This window comes from Monodon monoceros, unplaced genomic scaffold (assembly GCF_005190385.1).
Source record: "Monodon monoceros isolate NGI ecotype Baffin Bay Population unplaced genomic scaffold, NGI_Narwhal_1 Super_Scaffold_9, whole genome shotgun sequence".
In the NCBI taxonomy this organism is placed as follows: Eukaryota; Metazoa; Chordata; class Mammalia; order Artiodactyla; family Monodontidae; genus Monodon; species Monodon monoceros.
The window spans coordinates 56,134,838-56,156,120 of record NW_021703786.1 but is presented as its reverse complement, the minus strand read 5'-3'; the positions used below and the strand labels follow the sequence as shown (position 1 = coordinate 56,156,120).

The 21,283-nt window shown below is 52.0% G+C and overlaps 1 protein-coding gene across 2 annotated transcripts in view; it reads left to right on the top strand.

The window, feature by feature from the left end:
• The window catches only part of ASIC2 (acid sensing ion channel subunit 2), a 1,018,342-nt gene that overhangs the window by 775,107 nt on the left and 221,952 nt on the right, over nucleotides 1-21,283 (top strand). Inside the window, exon 1 of one of the 2 annotated variants that reach the window (XM_029212084.1) lies at nucleotides 2,004-3,560. The exons of the other annotated variant lie outside the window; for it this stretch is intronic. Coding sequence (XP_029067917.1) covers nucleotides 2,850-3,560 — 711 coding nt within the window. The 5' untranslated portion in view covers nucleotides 2,004-2,849. Of the gene's footprint in view, nucleotides 1-2,003; nucleotides 3,561-21,283 lie in introns of those variants that run through there. 2 annotated transcript variants of the gene reach the window in all.

The following is a 21,283-nucleotide window of genomic DNA, read 5'->3' as shown; positions in this document are numbered from 1 at the left end:
GAACTGAATCCAAAGCAGGATTTTAGCAAAGCCCAACTTCTATAGCTTCTTCCCCGGGTGAATGAGAAGAGCCTCCAGGAGGGTGTGTGTGTGTGTGTGTGTGTGTAGGGCTCAGATATCCCCGTCTCCAGAGACCAGATGCAGGGGCTACCATGCTGACACATACCCTCCAGGTCAGTGGGGAGGGAAAGCCCACCCAGCACCACTCAGACACCTGATGCTCATTCAACAGACTTACCTGGACCACCTCTAATAAATCATCACAAAATGGGTGAAATGCCTCTCCAGGCCCAAATTCAAATCTTCCAAACCCCAAATCTCCCAGCTTCACTGGGGTGCCCTCCCACCCTCAGGATCCCTTCACATTGTCTCTCCCCTCACCGCCACCATCACAATCTACTCTCTGGAAAATGTCTACGAAACTCCTTTATCCCAGGGAGTAATAATGCTGGAAGTGTTACCCATCCAGTGAGGCCTCAGTGAATCAATTATTTGGGAAATACGGGAAGAGACCTACCCTACACCACGCGGGGCAGGCAAGGAGTAAGACTCCAGCCCTGGCCTCAAGGCGCCTGGCCCAGAGGGTGCAAACTGCAAGGCCCCGTGGTGCAGTCGAACGAACCAGGGCTTCGGGGACCTGGGTGTAGAATTCTGATCCACCACTCAGGGGCAGTTTGATCTTGGGCAAGTACTTGGCCTCCCAAGTCTAGTGTGAAATGGAGTTAGCAGTATACTGCATGCTTCACCCATCCTCCCAAACACGCCAAGACAGAATATTTTAGAAAGCTAGATGAAAGTGTCCAAAAGTGCCCAGGGCTTAGTGGAAGACCCTGAGCCTGTCCAGGAGGGAAGGGTGACGACAACCAGCTGTAGGAACCCCGCCACGAGAATGGCAGAGATGGAGTCTCCTGTCCATGGAAGTCATCCTCCTTCCTGCCGCCCACCCAGGAAGGCTGCACTTGGTGGACTGCGCCAGGGATGAGCAGCGGACCCAACCGGGGAGGTGGCTGGAGGACACCGGAAGTTCATAACAGGCAGGGGGCAGGGCTGCCCCACTGAGCCCAACCTGCCAGAGACCCAGTGACTGTTCCCAGCACCTCAACACACATACTCATTTACACACACGCAAAACACACCAACCACACGCCACATCCAGAAACCCCGATATCCACCCACACGTCAACACGCCCGTTCACGCCTCCCACCGCCTACATGCACACTTACACACACGTAGAGCATACAAGCCAACACTCTGTCCTACACACACCACACACATTCAGAGAGCCACAGCTCTGCGCATAGGCTCACATTCACCAGATACACAGAAATGCCCGTTCACACGTACACACGCACATCCCACCCACACTCAGTGCATGACGCCCCACTCACACACTTGCAAAAATGCCCACACTAGACAGCGGCTCAGGTTGTCGACAGTCCAGCCCGCACAGCCCGAAGTGTCCTCACACTCATGCACACGCGGCCCACATAAACGCAGCGTTTCTACTCCACATCTCTCCCGCCAGCGCGGCACTTCTGTGCAGCTCATCCCCCCCGCCGCCGGCTCCGGCAAAACGCTTCCCGCTCGGTGTGCAGCGGCCACAGTGGCCAGGAAGTAAAATGCAGCCAGGAGGGGCCGCGCGCGTCAGCACCGCGTCTCCGGGAGCGCACGGCGCCCGCCGCCGCCGCCGCCCCGCCCGCCCGCCCGGAGCCGCGGGGCCGGCGAGCTGAGGAGCAGGTACTGGAAGCCTAACCGCGCCGGCGTCGCGCGGCCACTGCCCAAGTTCGCCCGGGGCCCGAGGAGGGCCGGGCAGCCGCGAGAGGAGCGCCGCCGCCGCCGCGAGGCTGGGAGTCTCGAGACGAGCCGGGCGCGCGGAGCAGCGAGCCCGGGTCACCCCCGACAGGTGTAGCCGGGGCTCCTCGGTCCCCGGCTCCTGGAGCACCGGGTCAGGAAAAAGAAGAAGCAAGGGACGGCGAGACCGGGCTTTTCTGGAGACTCGAGGCACTTCGGAGAGCCGCGGGAGAAGCGACACTTTCCTCTGGCCAGCACCCTTGAAGGAGCCCAGCGGCCAGCAGCCTCTGGCAGGACCCTGAGACGCCCCCAGCCCCAGGCGAGGCGCGGGCTCTGGACTTGGGGGAGCCTTAGCAGGTCTCAGCCGAGCGCAGCCCGAGGAGCAGTGAGAAGGGTCCCGGAGGAAAGGGAAAGAGGGCAGCAGCCAGCTGGGCGACCGCTCACCCCTGTACACACCCACCCCACCCGCCAAGCCAGGAGCCGCCGCGCGCCTCTGGGGGCGCTCGTCCCCCGGCGCCTTCTCCCCCGTGTCCCAGCACCGCGGGCCACCGGCCGGGCTGGTGGGGTCCTTGGGGGTGTCCGAATCAGGCACTGGTGGCCGAGTGGCTGCTCTCCCGGGACCAGCATAAAAGCTGGGGTTAGGCGGAGCCGGGGAGCCTCAGCTCAGGGTCCCCCGAGGTCCAAGACGAGGGGAGGCGGGCGCAGCGCCCAGGGACCGGAGAGGCGGCGCCCAGCGGGGCCCCTCCAGAGGTAGTGGCCGGCGTCGGGCGTCCGCCAGGAGGACTCGGGGCCAGGAGAGCCTGGGAGGCGCTCGGGGAGGCCCGTGCCAGGGGCGGCGGGCCGAGGCGGCCTCGGTCCCGGGCGGGCGCCCGCGGAGGCGGCGGTGGCGGCGCCGGGCGGGCATGCCGCGCCACCGGAGCTCCTTTCGGGCGCACGCTTCCCTGGCGCGGGCTGCGCGCAGCGGCTGCCGCTGCTGCTTCCACTGCTGCTGCGGACTCCCATGGCGGCTCCGCCCGGCCGGGGCCGCCGCCGCTGCCGCCAGCCGCGGGCTGAATGAATGAGCCGGAGTGGCGGAGCCGGGCGGCCCGGGGCCGCGCTCACCGGCCCGGGACGCTTCCGTATGGCCCGCGAGGAGCCGGCGCCGGCGGCGGTGGCGGCAGCCGGGCGGCCCCGGGGCGGCGAGCGCGAGCGCGAGCGGGCGCTGCAGGGGCCGGGGGTCGCCCGCAGGGGGCGGCCGTCGCTGAGCCGCGCTAAACTGCACGGGCTGCGGCACATGTGCGCGGGGCGTGCGGCGACGGGGGGCTCCTTCCAGCGGCGGGCGCTGTGGGTGCTGGCCTTCTGCACGTCCCTCGGCTTGCTGCTGTCCTGGTCCTCGAACCGCCTGCTCTACTGGCTCAGCTTCCCGTCGCACACGCGGGTGCACCGCGAGTGGAGCCGCCAGCTGCCCTTCCCCGCGGTCACCGTGTGCAACAACAACCCGCTGCGCTTCCCGCGCCTTTCCAAGGGGGACCTCTACTACGCCGGCCACTGGCTCGGGCTGCTGCTGCCCAACCGCACGGCGCGCCCGCTGGTCAGCGAGCTGCTGAGGGGGGACGAGCCGCGCCGCCAGTGGTTCCGCAAACTGGCCGACTTCCGCCTCTTCCTGCCGCCGCGCCACTTCGAGGGCATCAGCGCCGCCTTCATGGACCGCCTGGGCCACCAGCTCGAAGACATGCTGCTCTCCTGCAAGTACCGCGGCGAGCTCTGCGGCCCGCACAACTTCTCCTCCGTGAGTTGCCCTCCGCGCGGACCCGCTCCCCCAATCTCCCGAGTCAGAAGGCCGCCGGCCGGCACTCCCCGCCCCCCGGGGCTGGACCCCAGGCCCCTGGCGGTGACACCAGCCCACGAGGCCGAGGCTGAACCCACTCTTAAGTACCCCGAGTCTTCTCCAGGTTGTGGGGACCTGGACACCACCGCAGGAGGAATCGCTGGGCTCCCCTGTCCCGGCCTCTCTCCTTGCACTGTCAGCTCCCAAGCCCCTCCGCTTTGCTTGTTATGGTCCCCTCCGGGAATACCAGGCCCCCTTGTCCCCGATCTCACCCCCCAGGTCCACGGGGCTCCAGGTAGCTACCTGTGTCTGGGATGAAGGGATGGGAAGAGAGAGAAGCATGTCTTAAGTGTGGGCTTGTTGTCTTTGGGAAAACCAATAGGAAGCTCTTCAAAAAATGGGCCACTGCGAGAATCGGGTAGAGGCCCTAAGCAAGCTTGGGACCCTAAGCAGCTTATGGCTTGAGAGTTCCAAAACACTTCCAGTCTAGGGGGACTTTGGAGGAAACTCCCAGAATACCGACCATCGCTGAAGCAGTAGCTGGTTTGGTGGGAGAGGCAGCAGCCCCTTGTGCTACTTTTTGAAAGCGCTTGTGTCTTAAGCTACCCGGGAATTGAGCTGTGGCGGGCACCGTTGGGGCCCTTCACCCCCCAAGGTGTGAGTATGGGTCTTCCGGTCTCGGGCAACCAACGCCCTGCAGTGGGGAAAGCAGCATGGCAGAGATATGATGTGAACCTCCGGGGCCAAGAGAAGTTGTGCTCGGGGTTTGTAAACCATTTTCTGTGTTGGTTCCCCCATGCTGGGGTCTGGATAACGCAGCTGTCGGACAGAAGGTTTCTGCCTTGTGTGGTCTGCCTAGGAGGAGTTCTGGTGCCAAGCCTCAGCGTGGCTCGAGCCTGTCCAGCCATTCGTGTGTAAATGCCCCTGGGGGGGGGGTTGGGCTTTTCCACTAGTGCAGGGAATGTTGGTGTGTGTGTTTATTTGTAATGCTCTGATGGTGATTTTACCAGCGTTAGGCAGCACTCCTGACAATCTCATCTATGACGATGCTTTTTCTGGGATGGTAAATAGATGCTCTGGTTCCAACAGGTGTTGGCACAGATGCCCATCAGGCCAGGCCTCTGATTGGCTGATTGGGCTAGTCCTCATCTAGGATGGTGACCCTGGCTTCAGTCTTGCCCTCCTTGCTTTGCTTTAAGCCTGTATATACAGTAGCTGTGAATTATCCACTCCCAAAATATCCCTTGTTTCCTGAGCTTTTCAGCTGGCTTTTAAAGAATACCTACCTTGTGGTTTCCCCACCTTAGCAAGCAGGAGGTGCTGTTAACATATGCTTTTAAGTGACTTCGCCCAGACTACAAACACAATTCTGAGTTCCGTCCACAAAGGTGAAGGAATGAAGTTCGCAATCCCTTATTGTTTATTGTCCTTTGGCCGACCACTAAGTAGCAGCCCCTAGAGCTGGACTGAAGTTCAGTGTTACGTTCAAGTACCAGCAGCTCCAACTCCAAAAGTTGTACAACACTTGGAAAATTCTGCACATCTGACGATGGCTTTACAAAGTGTGGATCGTGGGCTAACAGCCAGGATTCACTTTTGACACTCGCCACAGCCCTGCTTTGGCAGAATTTTATTCCCATTTTAAAGATGAGGGATATGAGGCTCTAAAATGCTGTCCAAAGCGCAGAGCCAGCAAGCTCAAAGTCCAACTTTGCGTACCACCAAATGTATCACACAGAAGCCACATGGAACCTTCCTCTCTGATCCTGGACCTCTCTTCTATCAGAGGACCCCTGGGTAGGCCTCTAGCCCTCAGCCACCTCCAAATCCTATCCCTTCTGGGAGCATGGCTGGGAGAGTGGAAAGTGGGGCTGCCCCAGGACGTCATAGCCTTGGCCACATGTTACGGGGCCTACAGAGCACATAGCACCTGCAGGAGTCACCTGACCTCAGCCTCCCTGGAAGGAATGGCTGTGAGTTGACGAAGGCAGGGTTCTTCTCACTGGGGCACAGCCTTCTCTGACCACCCTGTACCCTGCCTTCCTGTGTCTGAAGAATTTGCAGGCCCACACCCACCGAAGCAAAAGTATTACCTCCATTCCCCAAAAGTATGTGTTCCTGGGGACTCAAGTGACCCCTAGTGGCTTCATATCATGGCCCTGTCCTGGGAGTTTCCAGCTCCTTCACATTTCACGCTGTAGTTTTTTCCCAGGGGCCTCAGAATTAAAGGCTGCACCCCCCTCTATCCACGGAAGCCAAAAGCTATTTCGGAGGAGCCCCTAATATAGAGTGGGCCCATCAGGAATACTTTCCTTTAACAATGCTACCCTGTCCCAATCCTTGGTCATCTTTGATGGAGTGACACTATAGTGTAGCGGTTAAGAGCATGAACGCTCAAGCTGAACTGATGGCTCAAATCCTGAGCCACTTTCTGTGTGCCCTTGGACAAGTGACTTAATCTCTCTGTTCTTTAGTTTCCTACTCCATCTAGTAGAGATAACAATAGTATATACACCACATCCGCTGTGCCTGTATTTGTATATAGGGGTGCGTGTGTGTTTACATACCTATAGAGAGGAGGGAGCTCTTCGGACTGTGCTGGGTCCCTAGAAAAATGTTGCCTTTAAAGGGCACCAGCCTCCTAACTGGTCTTTGGCCTCCAGCTCAGTGTTCCCCACCCTCTGCATCCACCCTCGGCACTATAGTCAGAGCAGTCTTTCTAAAGGTCCACTCAAAGCATAGCACCCCATTTCTTAAAACCCTTCAGTGACTCACCTGTCCTGGGGATGAGGTCCAAGTTCCTCAGGCCTTATACCTGAGCCCGCCCTCTGGTCATGCCCTCTCTGGCACCACATATCAAGCTCTGGCAAACGGCTGACAGCAGCTGGACCCCCGCTCCTCAGGCCTCTCTCTGCCTTCCTCTGCTACCCTAAGTGCACCCCGCCCACCCCGCTGCTTTGTCTGCCTGGGGATAGCTCGTCATCCTCCATCATCCAGCCCTGGGGTTCCTGCTGCTTTGGAGCCTTTCCTGACTGCCCACCGCTTCCCCTCATCACCAAACAACTGAGGCCTCCCTCTTTTTGCCCCCTACCTTCCGTTTAGGTGTCGATCCTCACACGTATGCGTGTCACCACACCTCCTGGTCTGTGTGTCTCCCCCTCTGGACTTGAGTGGGAATCAGATCTGATTTCCCTGCCATCTCCGGCCCCCAACACAGAGCCCGATGTATAGTAAGTGCTAAGGAAAGATCTGGGGGAATGAAGACCTTCCCCAGGTAACCCGAAGACTCCTTGTCGTCCTCCAAGACTCCTGGATTAATTTCTCCAGGGAACACCAGTGGAGTGCATTTCTAATGAGGAAATGCCCAGGCAGTTTGGGGGCATTTATTCCTTTGGGGGACAGAAAGGGAGAGTGTGGCGCAGGACGCCAAGCGCTCCCCAGACACCTGAAGTTTCCAAGCCCTGAGTGCCACAGGTGAGGAGTGGGCTTCCAGGGCGACCAGTGGGGAGATGTGCCCCAAGTCTCATTCCATCCGGTTGGTCTCACGGTCTAGAAATAAACCCGGCAGGGGAGAGAGAGCACAGTGTTGGGCAGGGGTGGGAGTTGGATTGTAGTCTGCAGGCCGTTCAGGATGTGTTTGTTTGCAGCTCCTCTGTATGTTTGCCACAGCTGTGCAAGGGTTAATCACTCAGCCGTCAGACAAAGCAGCTCCGCTCCTGAATGCCCGCTTGGTTTCCCTGGCATCAGCCATGGACCTTGGGCTCTGCACACTGGCCACTCTGGGTTTTCCTGGGGGCGGAGGAGAGCAACCTTCCCATTGGGCAGGATGCAGAGCCATGAGGCCAGTCTATCTGGGTATGGGGCTTCGGAAGAGGGACTGAGGGTCTGGGGACAGGCACGAACAGAGGCCAGTCAGGTCCAAAAATAAGGAGCAGTGATGCTCTCTGGGAGGAGGCACGGGTCAGGGGAAGCGTCAGGCGGACCTCAGTTTAAGGCTTTGGTTCTGCCTCTTTCTAGCCACGTGCCTCGGGCAGGTGCTTCGCTCTCTGAGCCGCTGAGAGCTGGGAAGAAGATGACATGTATGCAGTGACCGGCCCCTGCCTGGACAGCATAGGTGCTCAACATTCAAGAGCTATTGTCATAATTTGAATTAAGAGATCGATAGTCTTTGTATCTCGTGGTAGCAGTTATTAATTATGATCAATATAATTATCATCTATTATCATGACCACTTACCTGAGTGGGGATATGCTCATTTCCTGGTTCATTTCATTCCATCACCCAGTGTATACTGAGTGTCAACTATATGTCAAGCTCTAAACTAGCTGCTGGGGATGTAAAATTAAATAAGGCGTGGTATGTGTCCTCCATGAATTTGCAGTATTGTTGAGGAAAGAGATACATCAACAGAGGCCAGGAGGGCAGAGGTGCTGCGTGGGCTCAGAGGAGTACCCAGTTCAGACTGGGGACCTCTGAAGGCTTCTTGGAGGAGGTGACATCTGAGCTGAGTCTGGAGGGATCAATAGGAATTACAAGGTAGAGAAGGAGAGAAAGGGGACTTCCCGGGGAGGGGGCAGCATGTGCAAATGAGGAGGACAGAGACATGAAACGATGAGATTGGACACGTCCTTTCTAGGGCTGAGAGCAGTCCAAGGCAGTGGGCAGGGGTGGGAGTCGGGGGCGCTGGGTGAGCTGAGTTGGGGGATAATAAGGCAAAGATGTGATGGACACCTGGAGGCCAAACTAAGTTTTTAAACTTTGTAGCAAAAGCTCTGACTTCTTTTGCTACTGGCTGTCACACTACAGAGGGAGATCTCATCTATGTCCCACCCCACCCCCACTGTCACACACACCCCCCCCATTCCTAACTCCATCAGGAGAATTCCACACTTCCCTGAACCCTGCCCTCATTGTCTGTCCCCATCAGCAGGGAGTCAACCCTGAGTGCAGATTTTGGACTAGTCATATGTACTAAAAGCCAAGGAAACAGGATTTGATTTCCTCACACTTTGTCACAGGAAGCAGGCTGGCTGCTATGAGCCAGCCACAGAAAACAAGAAATCATTTCAGCAACATATTGTTTAAAATCAGCAAATTCCATTGAAGTGGTGCTAGGCCAGGCGGTGCAGTAGTTGTGAGGATGGATGGCTTTAGGGAGGCTAGAAAGATACCTTTGCCTTTAGAGAAAGAGGGATAAATGAGCGTCAAGTGATTAGAATGGTTTCTGGCACCCCAGTAAGGACTCCATAAATGTGAGCTATTTCTGTTAATATTACTTGCAGTGAACGTTTCGAGGGAAGGATGGAGGTAAATGGCACTGGTGGCTGTGATGTGCCAGCCTCGGGCTGGGCACGTTTTACGCCATCTCAATTCTCGCAATCACCCTAAAAGGTTTTGTCATCATCCCCATTTGGCAGATGGGGGACCTTGAGCTCAGGGCAGTTCTGTAGTCGGCTGCAAGTCACAGAGCCAGCAGGTAGCAAAGCTGGGATTTGAACCCAAGTCCTCACTACCAGAAAGGCACAGCTGCACAGCTGGATGAGGAAAGAGCAGCATTGGTGGGGCAGGGGCTTTGCTGGGAAGACCAGTACAGCCTCGGTTCCGCCCTGACCTGCTATGTGACTTTGGCCTCAGCATCTTCCTCTGTGACATGAGGGCATGAGCCAAATGACCGATGGGACTTAGCTGAAAAGTTCTCCGTCCAAATGAGTGATCAGGGGAAAATAGGGCTTAACTACTGCAGATGGCCCAACAAGCTCTTCAGCCAACCATTTCTTTTCTTTGCGGAGCTGAAACAGTGATTAAGGGGGAAATGTACAAGTTATTGGAGTGCTAGAGACAGGGCGGTGATTAAATAGACATTTACACAAGGAACATGAAAAGACCTCCCCAAGTTATGTGACTTCCGGGAAATTAGGGAATCAAATGTCAACTCTGCTCAGGTCTGCAGATATCCGAATGGACCCACGTCAGGCTGATTCTGATAGTGGCTCTTTGGGGGCCACTGTGGCCCGTCATGAAGACATCAATCAGATGTCTGCCCAACTGAGAAGGGCTGGAGGAATAACCAGGCCATTAGGTTTGTGCATCTATCGCTTTGGTTCTCCTGAATGCTTTGCTTGGATCAGCTACTCAGAGATTCAGTCAGCCAACGCACATTGAGCACCTACTATGTGCCGGACGCTGGGCCACAGAGATGACCACAAATCTACTGTTTCTGGTAAATCAGCCAGCAAAGGTCAGTCAGTGTGCCTCATCAGGGTCACCGGGTTTAAAAGGAGCTGCCCATCATGCAGGAAGTGGGGACAGATTCTAGCCCAGGATTTGTATAGGGCACCTGTTACGTAAACAGTTACATCAATTTCACCAGAATTGAATGGCTGTTATGGAACCCATTTTACCGATGAGGAAACTGAGGCTCAGGGAGGTACAGAGTCACAGCTCGGGGGCAGCAGAGTCAAGATTAAACCGAAGATCGGTCCAGCTCCAAAGCCGATACTATTTTCGATGACATCATTCTGCCAACTCTGAGAGACGCTGGTGAGAACAAACGTTTCCATAGAGGGTATCCAACGCAGTCTTTCAAGCCTTCACTGGAAGTTTCTTTCGCTGAAAGTTGATGCAGCCCCTAGAAGTCATCCTGGGTTCCAAGACCTGCCACCCTGAGAAGGAAAGGCCATTGCTAGGAGTACAGGATCCATGATGGACCTGTGGAAATAGGTTTATGACGGGGAACTTAGGAGTTATGCAGGCATATTAATGCGGCCATAATCTGAACAAATTCCCATTTTCATTCACTCAAGGACATGGATAACTTTGAAGTCCTGACTAAGGAGATGTTGCCAAATTGAGATCCAACTCAGACCTGTGCTAACGAACAAATAGATGAGTCACGCATAATTGGAACATGAATTGTTGGTAAAACAAATAAAGGCCGTGAACATACTGGGGAAGTTTGTTCTCCTGAGCATGTCAAATATCTCCCCTGACACCACTGTTTATACTATTAATTTGCTTAGTAAATTGTTTCCTCGGGTTCCACACACACTTATTGAGCTCATACTCTCTGCCAGGTCCTTTTACGTTCATTATTTCATTCCAGCCCGACAACGGACCAGCCAGGAAAGTATTCTCCTTTCCCTGATATAGATAAGGAAAGTGAGGTGGTTCAATAACTTGCCCAAGGTCACAGACATAGACCCTGATCTTAGGTTCCAAAGTCAACACTCTTTGCCCTACGTCACAGTTGTTCCTACAAAGAAATCCCAGTGTAGCTTTGGCCAAATGAACCTGCATTTCTAATTAGCAGAGTCTTAGTGATCATAGCTGGATAGGATCGCGTAATATACATTACCATCTCATTTTTATCCTTGTAGCAACGGGGGGTGATTATTGCACTCTGTTGCCTGCCTAACTTCAGAGAGGGGAGTGACTTGCCCAGGGTCACATGGCACAGGAACAGAAAACAGCCAGAGTTTGAATGCAGGTCTTCTATGGCTCCCATATACCTCTTCTTCCCCCAGCTCCTCTGTTCCTGGTCCGGGTGGACTTGAGGGGATTTCGCCTGCCCTGAAAATTTTTCTTAGGAGAAAAGCAGTGGGCTTCTGAGTGCCTTGCAGAAAAGAATCAGTGCTAAAACTGGCTGCTGGGAAGAGGTATCGGGTTCCTTCTTTATCTCTGCCCAGGTGCCTGCCCTCCTTCCCCGGGAGGTCTGTTCCAGCGTATTCCAATTGGCCGCGGATGAATGGAGAAGCCTCTAGGCCTATGCTTCCTAAACTTTAGCAAGCCAGATTCCTGGGCCCATAGCAAAGATCCTGATTCGGTAGGTCTGCGGTGGGGCCTGAGATTTACATTTCTAATAAGCTTGCAGATGCCGCTGGTCCATGGACCACACTTTGAGGGGCAAGGCTGCGGGCTCCACGAATGCTGAGAAGGAGGGATCCGAAGGGGTCTCTTGGTCATATCTGACCCACTAGGTCTGTAAGAACGCACATGGCATGGGCATGCGGGAATGAAGCAAGGAAGGGCACCTGGGGGAGGAGTACTGGATTCCCAGTGAACCCAGGAGGATGTGCATAGCAGGGGCATCATTGTTCCGGGGTCAGTGTCACACCAGAGAGGGGTCCATAGAGGGGCCATGGGGCCAGCCAGAGTGTAATCAAACCAAATTGCAAAGGCCGTGTAGTAGGCTGAATAATGGCCCCTCAAAGATGCCCACGTCCTCATCCCCAGAGCCTGTGAACACGTTACATGGCAAAAGGGACTTTGCAAATGCGAGTAAAATAAGGACTTTGAGATGCAAAGATTATCCTGGATCATCTAGTAGGCCCAATGTAATCACAAGCGTCCTTGTAACAGAGAGGCAGGAGGGTCAGTCAGAGAAGACGTAACCATGGAAGCAGAGGCCAGAGAGTCAGAGAGAGATTTGAAGACGCTACATTGATGGCTTTGAGATGGAGGAAGGGGTCACGAGTCAAGGAAAGCAGGTGGCCTGCAGAAGCTGGGAAAGGCAAAAAAACACATTCTTCCCTGGAACTTCCAAAAGGAATGCAGCCTTGCCAACACCTTGATTTAGCCTTCTGACCTCTAGAACCATAAGCTAATTAATTTGTGTTGTTTGAAGCTACTAAGATGGTGGTAATTTGTTACAGCAGCAACAGAAAACTAATACAAGCCTTATTTGTGGTACAAAACACTCTCTATTACACACCTGACCCCACATTGTGAACCAGGCTGTGTAGGTTAGGATCAGGGTCTGTCCTAAAACCAAGAAGTTAAAGAATCCGTAACAAACGTAGCTTGGTTCATAAATAGTCAATGTGGGAGTATTTTATCCATGCTTAACATTCATGCCAGATTGGGAATTTGGACCCCAGCAACTAGAAGGGAGTAAAACTAGACAAAGTAGGAGGAGTAGGAAGAATGTGGCTTCAGGAATCAGACTCAAGTTCAAACCCCAGGCCTGCCTGGGATTATCAGGGTGGCTGCTGGGGGTTTGACTACCTTCATTGAGACCCTATCTCCTTATTTGTAACGCAGAGATCCTACCTTCCTTGCAGGGTTGTTGTGAAACGTAACGATAATGCAGTAATCCATTCGAAAATGATTTCTTGAAAGCCAGCTGTGGTCTAGTCCTGGTGGATAAAAACTGAGTGTAAATACAGAAAGCGTCGTCCTTACTCTCTTTAATGTAAAAGCACAGATGCGTAAGTGCTAAATAAACGTGAGCCACCGCTATCATCTTCATCATCATTATTACGATGACCCCTCTCACTTCTTTCCAGAAGGACTTCCAGGCCCTGGAAGAATAGTGTGGCCTTCTATATATTGTCACAATTCTAGCCAGGAACAATTACGTAGTTTTCATTTCACACCTTTATGGGTAGGTCAGAGCCTTTTAGGGTTTCTTTAGTCCCCTGACCCACATTAAAAATCAGAGAGGGATATTGAGTGGCTCAAGTCACGTTGAGCCACTGGGAAGCTTGAAATAGACTCTGAGGTTACTTGTGCTTAAGCTTTTACAATACATCACAGCAGTGTCTGTTTCTTCCTCTGAGAGCTTCTCTTCCAAAATATGTACGCTGGCCATCCCCTTCGGATTCCAGTGGCATAACTGATCGGACAGTTGTTGATACTCTGATCTCTGAAAGTAGAAGGGTTTCATCTTCTCTTGGAACCCCTCCTAACGGAAATTATTTTCCCACTTTGAAATGGCGCGGTCATCCGCTGTGAACTCACGTCCATAAATCTAAGCCTACTGCTCAGGAAAGCAGGTGAGGCTTGATTCTGCCACTCAGCAGTCTCACAGAGCAAATTACGGCAAGAATTTGATTTACAGAAGCACCTCAAAGGCTCCAGAGTGACACGTGTTTATTCGCTTTATTACCGTCTATTTGACAGTATCTCTTGATGCTCCCTGTACATGGGTTTGAAAGACTATTTGGATAGATGCTTATGAACTGCCAGTTTGCACAGCCCTGTTGAGGAGCGTGGCTTTCTTTGGCGATGCTGCCAATAGCCCGAGTTGGGGGTCCTTATACCGATGTTGCGATGAAGCCCAGGTCTAACAAACAAGCTTGGAGATGCTGGCCCAGCGTTCTTGCTTGAACTTCCCCAGCTCTGCCTTGGCATGGTACTTGGTGTGAGTCTCCAGCTGCAACCCCAGGATGTGTAGAGACAGGCTTGATTTAAGATTCAAATATCTCAGAACAGCTGGGGATATTTAACATCACTATAATTACATTACATTTTTGACAGTACATGGAGTGAGAACCTTTCTTGGTTGTTGTTGAATATTCGATGAGCATCAAATATTTTAACCAGCCAAGGAGACACGACTGCATTTTTCACATCCAAGTAAGTTTGGTTTTTAAAAATTCCGGCCTGGGGTGGGTGTCTCAGGCTCTAACCTTCTTTTTTTTTTTTGCCGTATGCGGGCCTCTCACTCTTGTGGCCTCTCCCGTTGCGGAGCACGGGCTCCGGACGCGCAGGCTCAGCGGCCATGGCTCACGGGCCCAGCCGCTCCGCGGCAAGTGGGATCTTCCCGGACCGGGGCATGAACCCGTGTCCCCTGCATCTGCAGGCGGGCTCTCAACCGCTGCTCCACCAGGGAAGCCCCTTTAATCTTCTTTTACCAGGTCTTTGGAGAGGCAATAGCGCCGTCCCTCTGGCCGTGGCCAAGGAGCTGAGTTAGCTGGGCTGTGATGCTAAGGAAAGAAGGGATCAGGCAGGCACTAAGTAGGCACCCCTGTGTGCCAGGGGTCTGGAATGTCATCACAGCTCTTCTTGCTGTGGCACCACCAATGCAGTGATGAGGGAGTGGAGGCTCAGAGAACAACCGGAAACTCGCCCAAAGTGACATTTATAAATAAATGACAGAGCTGGGGTCAGCTGAGGCCTCTGCAAAGGCGTTTCTGGCAAGTTGCATATAATGGTTGATGCCAGGAGGTGGGACAAGGGGGACCGGAATCAGATGGAGGAGGACCTCCTCTGCACCAGGCTCTGTGCCTCACATTTGTTTCTTCAACCCTCATGACAATACTCTCAGTACAGTCCTGTTGTGCCCATTTTACAGATGAGGAAACCAGAGCTCATAAGGTTAATGGGAGAAGTGGTGATGAGAACCTGCATCTCATGCTCTTAAAGGAGAGCATTTTCAATATTTAGTTTATACTGGCCCCTGGCTGCCTCACTCCCACCCCCACCCCTCCCCTGCCCTGCCGCATGCTCCAAGAAGCTTAGCCAGCCAGTGACGTGGGCAACTACCTATCACCTTGTCTGATCTCCCTCTTCCCACCCTCCTAGAGTCAGGGGTTCATGGCCCTGAGTCACAAAGCCAAGTCACTTAAGAGCTGTCAATATTTTTCACGGAATTTTCCAACTTCCTCCAACCCCTTCCTTAGGTTGTGCCCTTCCCCTGGTCCCCTGATCTGCTATCTCTGCCTCATGAGCCCACTCTGTTCTATCCAGCTGTGGGCTTAGACATGCACAGAATATGCCGGGAAGGGTGCACGAGGTCTGATGACGGGCTGCCTCTGAGGAGACAGGAAGGATGGGGCAGGGCGGGTGGGAAGGAGCCTGGCTTCTCATTCTGCACCTTCTTCTGTGGTTTGAATATTTTTAACCACGTGTGTGTATAATTTATAACAAACACATGAAGCACAATGAAAGCACTGTCTGAAAAAAATTCCATCTCTTCTGAAGTTATCTCCGACCACTTCCCCACATAAACCATCTGGAAAGCAGTGGCCCATCCTTTTGACCCTCTGACACTCACTTTGTTTACGACCCTCTTATGGTCCTTTCCTTTCTCGGTCTTTTATTGTAATCCTCCATAAACTCAGTTTCCCCTCATCAGACTGTCACCTCCCTGAGGGCGGCGGCCGTGCCTGGCTCCATCTTTCGGCTGTCCCAGCACCTACTGCCATTCTCATGGGTAACAGGTGCTCCGTCTGAGTACCGAATCTCCAAAATGGGACCCAGGATTGGTACCACCAAATTATATGCGACTCGTTTGGTCATTCGTTGATTCATTCCATGAAGAGGTGGCCAGAGCCCACTTGTAGGGGGCATCATGCTAGATGCAGGGCACAGAGGGACATGGGTATGGCCCTTCCATCTTGGAGCTCACATTCTGACACTTGTGAATGATCTCCATGAAGATCAGAATCATTGAGAAGGCTGGTTTCAAAACCCCTGGCCCCAACCCAGAACTGCTGAATCAGAATTTATGGGGGAGAGGTCCAGCAATCTCTTCTGAACACAGAACCCCAGGTGATTGAGGATGTTAGGAAAACATTCTGTGTTTGGGGCCGCGGTGGGGTGGGGCATGGCACAGATAGTATACAAATAAACAGATCAATGAGCAAAAGACTGTTTCCAATATTAATAAATGCTGTGAAGGCAAAAAATGAAGGGCACATGATGGAGAGCGGCAGGAAGGAGTGATTTTCTGGGGAGATGACATCTTCGCTGAGACTGGGAGATGAGAGGGCGGGGATCCTGGAACAGCATCCCAACAGAGGGATCAGGAAGCTAAAGGCTGGGGAAGGGGGACCTGCCTCCTTCCTCCAACACTGGAAATTCAGCTCCCGTAGCTCAAATCGCCTGCTTTTTTTTTCTTTACTGTGGGCACATCTGGCTCCTTCCAAAATGTAGCCACCTCTCTCACCCACACAATGTAAGAGAACAACTGATTCTAGCCGGTCTGGAAATATTGATCACCGGAATGCTAATGTAATGTAGCCTTAGGCCCTTAGGCTGAACTCTCCTTTAAAAAAATAACTCCAAGTGAGTGGAAAAACCCTGCAGTTCCAAGAATCCAATCGCAAATCCCTGTCGGAGGGCAGTTCCGTGAGACTGACGTGGCCAGGCTCTTTCTTTGGAGGGCTACATCCTGGTTAATCATCACCTCGTTCCTCTGCTGATGAATTTTCATGAGGGCAAGGTCTTATACCTTTGACATTCATATGGATTTTCCTTCCGCAGCCTCTAAAGTGTTCCGTCAGGATGGCTGGTTGTCCATACTGAAAACAGGCTCCTTCACCCGGCTTTGTGTTTCAGAGAGAGCTTGCAAATCTTTCACCTCTCTTCGTCTTCACGATAACCGTGTGACAGAAAAGCAAACAGTGCTGTTCCCATTTTACAGATGGGGCAACTAAGGCTCATGGAGGAGAACTGACTTGCCCAAGGTCACTAAGGAGTTCTGACTCCTACGCTGGTACTTCCCCCTGCCTGTGGTGATGAGTCAAAACGAGGAGACCACATCTGTGGCCTTCGGCAAGTCTCAATGTCACTGCCACCTCCTGGGGGAAGTCTTCCCTGGAGGGTTTTGTGAAACCTGGTCAAGTAGTTGAATCCTTGACTTGGAGGTGTCTGTGTCCCGTGCAGGCAGAGAGGCTCAACCTTCAGTAACTTTCACGTGCATGAGAGTCACCTGTGGATATTGCTAAGATGCAGGTTCTGGTTCAGTAGGTGGGGCCTGAGATTCTGCATTTCTGACAAGCTCCCAAGTAAGGCCAGTGCTGCTGGTGCACAGCTCACATTTTGAATAGCAAGGATCTACAGGGCAGGAGGAAAACGCAGCCTGGAGTAAGAGAAAGAAGGGCCTCTGGTCCCAGACAACCCTGACACTTTAGTCTGTGTTACAACAATCATCCCTTTTAGAGAGAGCTCCGGAAGGGACCACCTGGTCCTGAATCCTGCCCGGAGAAGCGAAGCTGCTTCTTCCAGCCTAGACCTCAGGCTGCTACTGCTGCTGCTTAGAAATGCAGACAGCATAGCGATGGGTAGATCTCTATCAAGGATAACTCTTTTCTTTGTCTTTATATGATACTGAAATGACTAGGCATTTAGGGAGACCGTGTAAATGGAGAAATGGCAGTAGAGTCACCTACCTCCCAAATGAGCTCCCTGCGAGAGGATGAGCCGACGCGAGGTGTTTCCGCACCCTTTCCTGATTTTGTGGATGTCAGTGGACGCGTCCTGGGAGGTGTGAGTCCAGGAAGGACAGCCTCTCGCTTGATCACAGTCATCAGCCTCTGTCTTTGGGCAGCATGTTGCTCTTGAGGGGGAGAACCCTTCAATTTGAGGGAGTCGTTCCAGTAATAGGGCATTTCTAGGTAATGCAGCCACAAGCCTGTGCTTTGGTTGCTACAAGGCTGTCAGTTAGAATTGCTAAGGCTGCTTCCAGACCATGCCTTGGACTATTCATTTGATTCACTCATTCATACCCTCGTTTGTTATTTAAGTCATTCATTCCTTTACTCCTTCTTCTGTTCTTTCACTGACTCTCAGATTCATCTACTCATTCACACACTTATTGAATGCCTTCTGTATACCAGATACTAAGCCAGGCTCTAAGGATATCAGAGCAAATCCATTCTAAGCCATCAATTCAGTCTCCTCGCCCTTGTTACATATCCTGTAACCAGACAACAGGCAGTATGCCCTCCATGGCCTCTCCAGTTTAGTGCTGAAAAACTGGGCCAGCCATTTGTTATCTTTATTCTGAGAATCTGTCCTGCTCAAAGTTATCCCGTGGTTCCCCATTGTAAGATAAGGCCAAGCACCAGGTTAAGCTCCAAACTCTCACCTTCTATACATCATGCATTCTGCCGTGTTGAACTGTTTCCATGCATCTGCCATGGTCCCCAAAGCTTTTGCATATGCCATTGCCTTGGTCTGGAATGTCCTGCAAACCCCTTGTCTTTTTAGAAAGCTCTTATCCTTCCGGACTCAGCTTTATCTTCTTCTCACCTTTCCCATGCCTCCAAGCTGGGAAGAAGTGGGTCCTTCTTTCCCTGGGCTGCACACAGCCTTTGAGGCCTGGAGGTACTGTAACATGCATGAAAGATATTACTGGAGTCTACGCAAGCAGTGTCATGTCCATTCTCCGTGGGGATTTGCACTACCGCTCTAAGGGAAAGTTAAAAAATTGCAAATCTTAGGTAAGTAGAGTGACTCGCCCAAGGTCACAAAGCTGGTAAGAGGCCAAGTCTCAGCTACAACTTAAATCTTCCCTTTCCAGGGAAGACTAGCCAGTGCTAGTCTACAACATACACAAAGAAGATGTTAGCCACTGGTACTCATTAATAAAACCTGTAAGGCATTGTTATTGTAATACTTTCCACTGAAGGCTAGAAGAATCTGCTCTGGCCAGACAAGTAAGCTGCAGAGGAGAACTGAGGTTATTGGATGATGATTTAGGTTTTGAAAAGCAAATTTGGCCCAAGATATTTAAATAACTCTGAGTTACTGCCGCCCCATGCAGGAAAGGACAAGCAGGCAGTGGTATATGACTTCTGGGTGGGAGGGGAATTGAGTGGTAGGCTGGAGCCAGGCTTCTAGAGAGAAATTACCATTTTGTATTTATTACTTTGGCTTACAGGAGTGCCACAGGGACGGCTAGCTAATACATTAGATAATTGCCTCAGTTCCCCACTTCATCTTGCAGGGTTTAGACCAGCCCAGGTACAGACTTGTGGGTTATGATTCTTTTCAGACCTCCCAAATGCCCAGGCCTCTCTTGGGACGTGAAATGCTAAAGCGGGGAGGGGAACTGGGAGAGTGGGAGTTTGCTGGGACACTAGGATGGTCTGGTCTCTAGGACCAGAGTGAAGGGTCCCAAGCCGGGAACCATGAGAAGAGAGTCTGCACTCTGCCACTGACTGCTGAGCAACCCTGGGCCCTTAGCTGTCCCTCTCTGAACCTCTGGTCCCCATCTGGAAAATGAAGATCATAAATCAGTATTTCTCAACTCCGGCTGCACATGAGAATCAGCTGGGGGAAATTTTTAGTTAAAAAAAATTACTAATGCTCCTGGCTCAATCCCCAGCGATTCTCATTTCATTGACTTGACGTAGAGCCCAGACACAGGTATGTTTTAGCAGGAGCTGAGAGTCTCTGTACTAACTCATCTGTGCAGTCTTCCTTAGGATGGGCAGAACGTTCTAGGAGACTGTGTCATCGAAAAAGGCAACAAGTCAGTGACCTTGAGATCCAGGGTCACTTGTTTCCATGTTTAGATTTTTCTGGCAATTATATATACCTGTTCATGTCTGACCTTCTCCCCATTCAGTTTCCTTCTTATCAGTGAATATGGGAGAACCACACCAGGAAGCAGGAGGCCCAGCTTCAGTCTCTCTCGTATCATCTCTTGAGCTCCCTGGCCTCAATCCCCTCATCCCTAGATGATGAGAGAGCAGCCCTCCTTTGCCCCCCTGCAAGCAGGGTGTTGGACCAGACTTCTTTGTTTTGCAGTGCCATCTGCTTTCCCATCCAGTGCTTGAGAGGGTGGCCAGGGAGTGGAGAATACCATTCCTGTTTCCTAGATAAGGAGACAGAGGATGGACAGGGTCAGTTAACTTCCCCAAGGCCGTTCAGCCAGGAAGAATAGAACCAGACAGACATCAGTTCACATCCCAGCAATGCAGCTTCCAAACTAACTTTGACTACTTAATGAATTGTTCTGTGCCTCTGTTTCCTTATCTATAAAATGGACACGAATACCACCCATTTCCACAGAGTAAGGAGGAAAAAAGATAGCCAGATGGAGCCTGGCACAAAGCAGATGCTCAATTAATATTTTCTTCTTTCTTCCCTTCCTCCCTCAGTTATTTCTCTTATTCTTCTTTTCTGCCTTACTTTCCCCCTGCTTGTTTTTAAACCCTTCAAGGACTGAGAACCTGAGAGGCAATTCACTGTACATGACTTGAACAAATTGTTTAATATCTCTTGGCCTCAGTTTCTCCATCTGTGAAATGGGGATATTCGTGGTATTTGCGGTTGTGAGAACTAAATGTGTTGAGAGAACAGATTCTGGTATAGAGCCTTGGCTGTTCCTGTTCTACTTCTTTAGAGCCTTCCTTCTCCTCCTCCCTGGGCTCTGACACAGAGGAGCAGCCTACCCACCCACCCCCGCCCCCAGTGAGTGTTGAGTGATCAAGGGAGTGATCCCCTGAAGGTAGCAGGACAGTAAACAACCAAATCCTAGCTGTGTTCTCAGCCTTGACAGCTCTGCTAAGCACACACATCCTCCAGGGTTCCCAGGCAGAGAGAGGCAACCCTATCTATATCAGGGGATTGCTTACTATCTTGAGATGGAAAAAGAGGAAAAAGCTATAAATATGGAGGATTTGTCTGTGATAAGTCATGGTTAGCAACCCCAGCTATATAACTTTTTAATTCTCCACTCCAGCTTGTAAGCTCATGCAGTAAAAACACTCACTAGTAATTTATTTTTTTCCACTCTTTTAATTTTGTGATTATTTTCTTTAACCAAGCGAAAAGTCCTCTTAAACTCACCCTAAGCTTTTATTTTCTTTCCCCTTCAGCAATCGTAAAATGTGACCACGGATTGTAATTTAAAAGCTGTCCCCTCTCCTGCGTTGCCAGGATGAAAATGTGCAGACTTGGGGGCAATTTCTTAACTGGGTGTTTTTATTTTTATTTTATTTTATTTTTTAACATCTTTATTGGAGTATAATTGCTTTACAATGGTGTGTTAGTTCCTGCTTTATAACAAAGTGAATCAGCTATACATATACATATATCCCCATATCCCTTCCCTCTTGCATCTCCCTCCCACCCTCCCTATCCCACCCCTCTAGGTGGTCACAAAGCACCGAGCTGATCTCCCTGTGCTATGCGGCTGCTTCCCACTAGCTCTCTGTTTTACATTTGGT